The 11,895-nt window shown below is 46.8% G+C and overlaps 1 protein-coding gene across 1 annotated transcript; it reads right to left on the bottom strand.

Moving 5' to 3' along the window:
* Positions 1 to 257: 257 nt before the first annotated feature.
* On the bottom strand, positions 258 to 917 carry LOC116409596 (olfactory receptor 1468-like; the record flags this gene model as incomplete). Its single annotated transcript, XM_031898325.1, has 1 exon — positions 258 to 917. A coding segment is annotated over one exon (660 nt), but the record flags the coding sequence as incomplete, so codon positions are not given.
* Between the last annotated feature and the right edge of the window lie 10,978 nt (positions 918 to 11,895).

Here is an 11,895-nt window from a genome sequence, read left to right as displayed (position 1 = left end):
ACAGAGAGACCGTCTAGAGACTGACTCAGTGTAAATGGACAGTCTCATAGAGAATAGTATGGCAGCTCTCACTGTGATACATAAATGTAAGCAGATTAAACCAATTATACAGTAACTACTATCACATTATGTTTGAGAATTCACTAAAAGATAGAATTAGTCAAAATCCTTGTTTTAATGCTCTTTTATTGGAGGATATTTTTAATGGCATTTTTCATATCTTCACTTTTCAAGCTGTAAATCATTGGGTTAATAAAAGGAGTCACTACAGTGTATAAAAGGGAAAGGAGTTTGCTAATGGTCTGTGACTGGTTTCTTGTGGGAACCATATAAACACCAATGAGAGTCCCATAAAATATGGAGACCACGGCCAAGTGGGAGCTGCAGGTGGAGAAGGCTTTTTGTCTCCCAATACTGGACACTATCTTTAGGATTTCATGGGCAATACAGATATAGGATCCAATGATGAACATGAGGGGAAAAACAATTGCAGGAACAGACACTGTGATTACCAATATCTGTGCCAAGGAGGTGTCTGAGCAGGAAAGTTCCAGGAGAGGAAAGTAATCACAGAAGAAATGGTTGATGGTATTTTGGTTGCAGAACTCTTGTGTAGCTGCAGTAATCACAGTAACTGGTGTAGCACTAAGGGCAAGCAGCCATGACATGGCAATTAGTTTAACACAGACTCTGTGGCTCATTATTGAAGAATAACGCAGGGGATTGCAGATGGCCAGATATCTGTCATAGGACATCACAGTTAGAAGGAAACTCTGTAAAGCTTCAGTTGCACCAAATAAATAAAGTTGTACAATACAGCCAATAAGGGGTATTTTAGCTCCTTCATTCATTACAGTTCTGAGCAGGGTGGGCACAATAACCACAGACTGTAGGAGATCAGAGAAGGAGAGTTGTTGGAGAAAGAAGAACATGGGAGACTGAAGACCTCGGCTGACTGTTACCAATGCTATGACAAGGGCATTCTCATATACGGTCAATATGTGAATCAAAAGGATCAATGAAAAAATCAGAATCTTGAAGTTGCTGAGATTCTGAAATCCCAAAAGGAAAATCTCAGAGATCATTGTGTGATTATTCATTTGCATTGCCTGGGAGGGAAAAAATACATTAGAAAGGACATGTAAAACCTACATTTGCCTACAATGTATATAAGTTGAGCATGTCTCCTCTGCCCAAATGGCATCGTTTCTACTGCATATTGTCCCTCCATTCTCCAGGACCATCACATTTTTAAAAAATAATAATAATTTGAATAAACTAATTTCCACAAATGTCTAATATTTATCAAAAAATCTGAAAGGAAAGATCACTTGTGGGGAAAAAGTTGTGGGAAAAATCTTTTGGGGGGCAACTCCGAATCGAGAAAAAAATGGCCGCCTTGGGATCCAATTCATGAGAATGCTCCAAATTGCACATGAGAAGTATATAAAAAAGTGTAACGCTCATGGGCTTATTTATCAGTTTTCCAGTTTGGGAATTTGTGTTTGTTTTTCTAAACTGAATAACTGAGGAATTTTTATCTGAGGCAGAGATCTGGTTTTTGAGCACTGAGCTGACAATCTAAGAGCCATACCATAGCCATTTTTCTTTCCATTTACCAAATGGAGAGCAGGGAACACAGTTCAAATGATGGGTGCCATCTGCATTTTTTTTTACTTTGCTCCATGCCTGCTACTCTCGTTGCTATTTACCAAAGGGTGAAGTTAGAGCTCAATACAGTCCGCTAGAGTGAATTTCCGCCACTCTCCATCTCAAACCTGATTTTTTTTTTCCAAAAGAAGTTGTGACTTTTGTGAGATTTGCTATCTACAAAACTGCAACAATTCCGAATCGGAAAATACTCCATCAAAAAATTGCTGAGATCATGTAGAAAGGCAGATGTCCCTTCCCTTTCCTGGAAGATCCTTCTTCGCTTCCAATTGGTGGAGGTGTTCGGATTTTTGACGCTGGATTTTGTGTGACAAGTAAAAAAAAAAGCCGCAATTTTAACGACTTTTTCGTGAGTTTCTCCCACACAGTTCTGATTTTTGTTTTTTTTATAAAAATTACAAATTTGTTTGAATTTTAGAAAGTTTGCCTTAGGAGTAGATTTACTAAATCTCATTTATTTGGATTTATATTTGTTTGCAACCACGAAAAACTAATTTCCAGAAATGGCAATCGTTTATCAAAATATCTGAACCTCAACAAATGCAGTTGCCAGAAGGACATAAATTCCCATCCATGCAGAAGTGGGAAAACGAGCTGCAACTGCAAATTACTACGGAACAATAGTGATGGGTGAAATGTTTCGACAGGCATGGATTTGCGGCGATTTTCCGTGTTTCGCCATTGGCGGATTGTTTCGCGAAACGGATGAAAAAATTCGCTGCGGAAAAATGCGCTGCGAAAATTGTCGCGGGCGACGAAACAATAGCCGCGTGACGAAATAATAGCCGTGCGACGAAACAATAGCCGTGGGCGACGAAATAATAGCCGTGCACAGAAATAATAGCCGCGCACCGAAATAATAGCCGCGGACGACGAAATAATAGCCATGCGACAAACAATAGCCGTGGGCGATGAAATAATAGCCGCGCACCGAAATAATAGCCGCGGACGACAATTTTTTTTGACGCGCGACACTTTCGCCGTTTCGAGAATCTTTTGAAAGATTTGCGAATTTTTCGGCGAAGTGAAACGGGACAGATTCACTCATCACTACAGAACAATGGCAGGAAATATTAGCAGCACATAAAGGAGCAACTTAACTGCACCAATCATATAGAAGTGCATACAAAAATGACACATAGATGGTATCTAACACCTAAAAGACTAAGTCAAATCATATCACAATCCTCAAATCTATGCTGGAGACAATGCGGACAACAATGAACACTTTTACACATGTGCTGGCAATGTCCATCAGTAAAGCCCTTCTGGACAGAGGTTTTCAACTAGTGTCAGGGGCAGGCACTGGTGCTACCATTTCCTAAGTGCCAACATTTCCCAAGTGCTAGGAAGAAGGAAATGGCAGTTAAACAAGGCAGTTGGACAAGGCACTGACAAGGCTACAAACTATCTCCAATCAATACTGAACAACGTGGAATCTCAAGAAAACAACTTTGCTTATTCCTGGTAGTTTGTTATTTCCTATCCCATAATGTTTATCCTGCCCTCCTCCTCTTTGCACTTTCATGTTTCCTAAACATCTCCAGCCGCACCCTCCATCCAGTCAGAAAGGTATAGCAATCACTGCCTCTCTCCTCTCCTTCCCTCTCAGCACATGGAGTCTTTAAATTGCTCTGCTCCATAACCCCAGGTAACTCTTTCTTCTCATATAAAACAAAAACGTACAAATCCCACTCTCACCTTGCATTCCTCTCCTTCCTGTTACTCACTGCTGGTGACATTTCCCCCAACCCCGGCCCTTACCCCATCCCTGTTCTGTTAGGGACACGTTCCCCAAACCCACCCTGTACCCCTCTGAAGTACAGAACCCTTACCCCTATACCCAAACCCACCCTGTACCCCTTTAAAGTACAGACCCCTTACCCCTGTACCCAAACCCACCCTGTACCCCTTTAAAGTACAGACCCCTTACCCCTATACCCAAACCCACCCTGTACCCCTTTAAAGTACAGACCCCTTACCCCTATACCCAAACCCACCCTGTACCCCTTTAAAGTACAGACCCCTTACCCCTATACCCAAACCCACCCTGTACCCCTCTGAAGTACAGAACCCTTACCCCTATACCCAAACCCACCCTGTACCCCTTTAAAGTACAGACCCCTTACCCCTATACCCAAACCCACCCTGTACCCCTTTAAAGTACAGACCCCTTACCCCTATACCCAAACCCACCCTGTACCCCTTTAAAGTACAGACCCCTTACCCATATACCCAAACCCACCCTGTACCCCTATAAAGTACAGACCCCTTACCCCTATACCCAAACCCACCCTGTACCCCTATAAAGTACAGACCCCTTACCCCTATACCCAAACCCACCCTGTACCCCTTTAAAGTACAGACCCCTTACCCCTATACCCAAACCCACCCTGTACCCCTTTAAAGTACAGACCCCTTACCCCTATACCCAAACCCACCCTGTACCCCTTTAAAGTACAGACCCCTTACCCCTATACCCAAACCCACCCTGTACCCCTATAAAGTACAAAACCCTTACCCCTATACCCAAACCCACCCTGTACCCCTTTAAAGTACAGACCCCTTACCCCTATACCCAAACCCACCCTGTACCCCTATAAAGTACAGACCCCTTACCCCTATACCCAAAGCCACCCTGTACCCCTATAAAGTACAGACCCCTTACCCCTATACCCAAACCCACCCTGTACCCCTCTGAAGTACAGACCCCTTACCCCTATACCCAAAGCCACCCTGTACCCCTCTGAAGTACAGGACCCTTACCCCTATACCCAAACCCACCCTGTACCCCTTTAAAGTACAGACCCCTTACCCCTATACCCAAAGCCACCCTGTACCCCTTTAAAGTACAGACCCCTTACCCCTATACCCAAACCCACCCTGTACCCCTATAAAGTACAGAACCCTTACCCCTATCCCCAAACCCACCCTGTACCCCTATAAAGTACAGAACCCTTACCCCTATACCCAAACCCACCCTGTACCCCTTTAAAGTACAGACCCCTTACCCCTATACCCAAACCCACCCTGTACCCCTTTAAAGTACAGACCCCTTACCCCTATACCCAAACCCACCCTGTACCCCTTTAAAGTACAGACCCCTTACCCCTATACCCAAACCCACCCTGTACCCCTTTAAAGTACAGACCCCTTACCCCTATACCCAAACCCACCCTGTACCCCTTTAAAGTACAGACCCCTTACCCCTATACCCAAACCCACCCTGTACCCCTTTAAAGTACAGACCCCTTACCCATATACCCAAACCCACCCTGTACCCCTATAAAGTACAGACCCCTTACCCCTATACCCAAACCCACCCTGTACCCCTATAAAGTACAGACCCCTTACCCCTATACCCAAACCCACCCTGTACCCCTTTAAAGTACAGACCCCTTACCCCTATACCCAAACCCACCCTGTACCCCTTTAAAGTACAGACCCCTTACCCCTATACCCAAACCCACCCTGTACCCCTTTAAAGTACAGACCCCTTACCCCTATACCCAAACCCACCCTGTACCCCTATAAAGTACAAAACCCTTACCCCTATACCCAAACCCACCCTGTACCCCTTTAAAGTACAGACCCCTTACCCCTATACCCAAACCCACCCTGTACCCCTATAAAGTACAGACCCCTTACCCCTATACCCAAAGCCACCCTGTACCCCTATAAAGTACAGACCCCTTACCCCTATACCCAAACCCACCCTGTACCCCTCTGAAGTACAGACCCCTTACCCCTATACCCAAAGCCACCCTGTACCCCTCTGAAGTACAGGACCCTTACCCCTATACCCAAACCCACCCTGTACCCCTATAAAGTACAGACCCCTTACCCCTATACCCAAACCCACCCTGTACCCCTATAAAGTACAGACCCCTTACCCCTATACCCAAACCCACCCTGTACCCCTTTAAAGTACAGACCCCTTACCCCTATACCCAAACCCACCCTGTACCCCTTTAAAGTACAGACCCCTTACCCCTATACCCAAACCCACCCTGTACCCCTTTAAAGTACAGACCCCTTACCCCTATACCCAAACCCACCCTGTACCCCTATAAAGTACAAAACCCTTACCCCTATACCCAAACCCACCCTGTACCCCTTTAAAGTACAGACCCCTTACCCCTATACCCAAACCCACCCTGTACCCCTATAAAGTACAGACCCCTTACCCCTATACCCAAAGCCACCCTGTACCCCTATAAAGTACAGACCCCTTACCCCTATACCCAAACCCACCCTGTACCCCTCTGAAGTACAGACCCCTTACCCCTATACCCAAAGCCACCCTGTACCCCTCTGAAGTACAGGACCCTTACCCCTATACCCAAACCCACCCTGTACCCCTTTAAAGTACAGACCCCTTACCCCTATACCCAAAGCCACCCTGTACCCCTTTAAAGTACAGACCCCTTACCCCTATACCCAAACCCACCCTGTACCCCTATAAAGTACAGAACCCTTACCCCTATCCCCAAACCCACCCTGTACCCCTATAAAGTACAGAACCCTTACCCCTATACCCAAACCCACCCTGTACCCCTTTAAAGTACAGACCCCTTACCCCTATACCCAAACCCACCCTGTACCCCTTTAAAGTACAGACCCCTTACCCCTATACCCAAACCCACCCTGTACCCCTTTAAAGTACAGACCCCTTACCCCTATACCCAAACCCACCCTGTACCCCTTTAAAGTACAGACCCCTTACCCCTATACCCAAACCCACCCTGTACCCCTTTAAAGTACAGACCCCTTACCCCTATACCCAAACCCACCCTGTACCCCTTTAAAGTACAGACCCCTTACCCATATACCCAAACCCACCCTGTACCCCTATAAAGTACAGACCCCTTACCCCTATACCCAAACCCACCCTGTACCCCTATAAAGTACAGACCCCTTACCCCTATACCCAAACCCACCCTGTACCCCTTTAAAGTACAGACCCCTTACCCCTATACCCAAACCCACCCTGTACCCCTTTAAAGTACAGACCCCTTACCCCTATACCCAAACCCACCCTGTACCCCTTTAAAGTACAGACCCCTTACCCCTATACCCAAACCCACCCTGTACCCCTATAAAGTACAAAACCCTTACCCCTATACCCAAACCCACCCTGTACCCCTTTAAAGTACAGACCCCTTACCCCTATACCCAAACCCACCCTGTACCCCTATAAAGTACAGACCCCTTACCCCTATACCCAAAGCCACCCTGTACCCCTATAAAGTACAGACCCCTTACCCCTATACCCAAACCCACCCTGTACCCCTCTGAAGTACAGACCCCTTACCCCTATACCCAAAGCCACCCTGTACCCCTCTGAAGTACAGGACCCTTACCCCTATACCCAAACCCACCCTGTACCCCTTTAAAGTACAGACCCCTTACCCCTATACCCAAAGCCACCCTGTACCCCTTTAAAGTACAGACCCCTTACCCCTATACCCAAACCCACCCTGTACCCCTATAAAGTACAGAACCCTTACCCCTATACCCAAACCCACCCTGTACCCCTATAAAGTACAGAACCCTTACCCCTATACCCAAACCCACCCTGTACCCCTTTAAAGTACAGACCCCTTACCCCTATACCCAAACCCACCCTGTACCCCTTTAAAGTACAGACCCCTTACCCCTATACCCAAACCCACCCTGTACCCCTTTAAAGTACAGACCCCTTACCCCTATACCCAAACCCACCCTGTACCCCTTTAAAGTACAGACCCCTTACCCCTATACCCAAAGCCCCTATTCACATTTCCTGTGCCTCTGGGATTCCCGCTCCGTCTGCAACAAACTCACCTCCATCCATGACCTTTTCATCGCTAAATCACTTAACTTATTTGCAATAACTGAGACCTGGCTTTCCCCTACTGACACTGCCTCACCTGCTGCCCTGCCCTTTGGGGGGCTACACCTTACTCACACTCCCAGGCCTGGAAACAGGGCAGGGGGTGGGGTAGGACTCCTTCTCTCCCCCCGCTATTCATTTAAAGCCCTTCCACCTCCTCCTTCTCTTTCATTTTCCTCATTTGAGGTTCACTCTATTAGGCTTCTCCCCTGTTTCACTTCGCATTGCGCCCATATACCGACCTCCTGGCCCGACCTCACAATTCTTTGACAACGTTTCTGCCTGGCTTCCTTACTTCCTTTCCTCTGACTCCCCATCCATTGTACTAGGTGACTTTAACATACCTGTTAACTATCCTAATGCCCCTACTACCTCTAAACTCCTCTCACTAACATCCTCCTTTGGGGTATCTCTGTGCTCTGACTCCCCCTCTCACTCTAATGGAAACTCCCTGGATCTTATATTTACAAAATGTTGTTCTACCTCCAACTTCACTAACTCCCCTTTCCCCCTCTCTGATCCCAATCTGCTCACATTTCACCTCTCGCTAACTCCCTCTACTCTCTCTGCTGTCCCCCAAACATACAGTGGAGGAAATAATTATTTGACCCCTCACTGATTTTGTAAGTTTGTCCAATGACAAAGAAATGAAAAGTCTCAGAACAGTATCATTTCAATGGTAGGTTTAACAGTGGCAGATAGCACATCAAAAGGAAAATGGAAAAAATAACTTTAAATAAAAGATAGCAACTGATTTGCATTTCATTGAGTGAAATAAGTTTTTGAACCCCTACCAACCATTAAGAGTTCTGGCTCCCACAGAGTGGTTAGACACTTCTACTCAATTAGTCAACCTCATTAAGGACACCTGTCTTAACTAGTCACCTGTATAAAAGACACCTGTCCACAGAATCAATCAATCAAGCAGACTCCAAACTCTCCAACATGGGAAAGACCAAAGAGCTGTCCAAGGATGTCAGAGACAAAATTGTAGACCTGCACAAGGCTGGAATGGGCTACAAAACCATTAGCAAGAAGCTGGGAGAGAAGGTGACAACTGTTGGTGCGATTGTTTGAAAATGGAAGGAGCACAAAATGACCATCAATCGACCTCGCTCTGGGGCTCCACGCAAGATCTCACCTCGTGGGGTGTCAATGATTCTGAGAAAGGTGAAAAAGCATCCTAGAACTACACGGGAGGAGTTAGTTAATGACCTCAAATTAGCAGGGACCACAGTCACCAAGAAAACCATTGGAAACACATTACACCGCAATGGATTAAAATCCTGCAGGGCTCGCAAGGTCCCCCTGCTCAAGAAGGCACATGTGCAGGCCCGTCTGAAGTTTGCCAATGAACACCTGAATGATTCTGTGAGTGACTGGGAGAAGGTGCTGTGGTCTGATGAGACCAAAATAGAGCTCTTTGGCATTAACTCAACTCGCTGTGTTTGGAGGAAGAAAAATGCTGCCTATGACCCCCAAAACACCGTCCCCACCGTCAAGCATGGGGGTGGAAACATTTTGCTTTGGGGATGTTTTTCTGCTAAGGGCACAGGACAACTTATTCGCATTAACGGGAAAATGGACGGAGCCATGTATCGTGAAATCCTGAACGACAACCTCCTTCCCTCTGCCAGGAAACTGAAAATGGGTCGTGGATGGGTGTTCCAGCACGACAATGACCCAAAACATACAGCAAAGGCAACAAAGGAGTGGCTCAAGAAGAAGCACATTAAGGTCATGGAGTGGCCTAGTCAGTCTCCGGACCTTAATCCAATAGAAAACCTATGGAGGGAGCTCAAGCTCAGAGTTGCACAGAGACAGAAACCTTAGGGATTTAGAGATGATCTGCAAAGAGGAGTGGGACCAACATTCCTCCTAAAATGTGCGCAAACTTGCTCATCAATTACAAGAAACGTTTGGCCTCTGTGCTTGCAAACAAGGGCTTTTCCACTAAGTATTAAGTCTTTTTTTGTTAGAGGGTTCAAAAACTTATTTCACTTAATGAAATGCAAATCAGTTGCTATCTTTTATTTCAAGTTATTTTTTCCATTTTCCTTTTGATGTGCTATCTGCCACTGTTAAACCTACCATTGAAATGATACTGTTCTGAGACTTTTCATTTCTTTGTCATTGGACAAACTTACAAAATCAGTGAGGGGTCAAATAATTATTTCCTCCACTGTACACATACCGAGACCTGCAATCCCTAAACACGTCACATCTCTCTTCTTCCTTTGACTCTCTTCATTCTAACATCCTAACTGTCTCTTGTCCTAATCAGGCTACCTCTGTCTACTACAGCACACTCACCACTGCCCTCAATGAGCTTGCTGCTGCCAAGACTAAACGCGTGAGGCCCAAACCACTCCAACCCTGGCACACTGCTCATACCCACCCTGGTACCCTGCTCATACCCACCCTGGCACCCTGCTCATACCCACCCTGGCACACTGCTCATACCCACCCTGGCACGCTGCTCATACCCACCCTGGCACCCTGCTCATACCCACCCTGGCACCCTGCTCATACCCACCCTGGCACCCTGCTCATACCCACCCTGGCACCCTGCCCATACCCACCCTGGCACACTGCCCATACCCACCCTGGCACGCTGCTCATACCCTCCCTGGCACCCTGCTCATACCCACCCTGGCACCCTGCTCATACCCACCCTGGCACCCTGCTCATACCCACCCTGGCACCCTGCTCATACCCACCCTGGCACACTGCTCATACCCACCCTGGCACCCTGCTCATACCAAATCCCTCCAAAAACAGTCACGTACACTTGAACGCCGCTGGCGCAAATCAAGGTCAGAGTCAGATTTCTGCAGCTACAAATCTGCTCTCCTACAACACCACCCTCTGCCAAGCTAAACAAACCTACTTCACTGCACTTATTAACTCCCTCTCTAACCAACCTGCACAACTCTTCTCTACCTTTAACTCTCTGCTGTCCCCTCCTCCACCCCCTCCGTGTGCTTCAGTCACTGCTCAAGCTATTGCTGAGTACTTTAAAAATAAAATTGACACCATCCGAAGTGACATTGCACAACTAAATCCCCATAACCATTCCCCTCCCTCCCTACATGCTCCCCAGTCTCTTCTTGGCTCCTTCTCCCCTGTGACTGAAGAGGAAGTCTCAAACTGTTGTCTTCCTCCCACCTTACTACCTGCCCACTTGATCCCATTCCTACCAAACTTCTACGCAATGCCAACCCCTGTCTTATCAAAGCCTTAACTCATCTATTCAATCTCTCGCTCTCTACTGGAATCTTTCCCTCCCAACTGAAACATGCACTGGTAACCCCTATTCTGAAAAAACCCTCCCTAGATCCTTCCAATCCTACTAACCTCCGACCTATCTCTCTGCTCCCATTCATCTCCAAACTGCTTGAGCGCCTAGTATACAACCGACTGACGCTATTCCTCTCTGACAATAACCTCCTGGATCCCCTACAATCTGGTTTTAGACAACAACATTCCACCGAAACTGCTCTAACCCGACTAACAAATGACCTCCTTTCGGCTAAAGCCAAAAAACACTACTCGCTACTAATACTTCTCGATCTCTCTGCTGCTTTTGACACTGTGGATCACCCTCTTCTCCTCCAGACTCTCCGCTCTCTTGGCCTTCGTGACACTGCCTTATCCTGGTTTTCATCTTATCTTTCAGATCGATCCTTCAGTGTCTCTTACAATGGGGAATCCCCTTCTCCCTTGCCTCTTTCTGTCGGGGTTCCTCAAGGCTCTGTCCTGGACCCCTTACTATTTTCTCTCTATACCTCCTCACTTGGCAAACTAATCAGTTCTTTTGGCTTTCAGTACCACCTCTATGCTGACGATACTCAGATCTATCTTTCCTCTCCTGATCTCAACCCAGAGCTTCTAACTCGCGTCTCTCCCTGCCTGGCCGCTATCTCCACTTGGATGTCCCAACGTTACCTCAAATTAAACCTCTCTAAAACTGAACTGGTTCTCTTTCCCCATCCAACGCCCACATTGTTCCCAAGGTATCTATAACGGTTAACAATTCTACCATCACCCCATCTTCCCAGGCCCGGTGCCTTGGGGTTATCCTTGATTCTGCCCTGTCCTTCACTCCTCATATCCAATCACTTATGAAATCATGTCACTTTCACCTAAGAAATATCTCCAAAATCCGATTAATTGGCCTTCCCCTCCAAAGACTGTCCCCTCTCCAGTCCATAATGAATACTGCTGCCAGGCTCATACACCTCTCCAACCACTCCTCCTCTGCCATGCCACTCTGCAAGTCCCTCTGCCAGTCCCTCTGCTGTGCCACTCTGCCAATCCCTCTGCCGCGCCATTCTGCCAATCCCTCT

This window comes from Xenopus tropicalis, chromosome 3 (genome assembly GCF_000004195.4).
Source record: "Xenopus tropicalis strain Nigerian chromosome 3, UCB_Xtro_10.0, whole genome shotgun sequence".
NCBI lineage: Eukaryota > Metazoa > Chordata > Amphibia > Anura > Pipidae > Xenopus > Xenopus tropicalis.
Note: the sequence above shows the minus strand (reverse complement) of the source record. Positions and strands in the feature narration are given on the sequence as shown.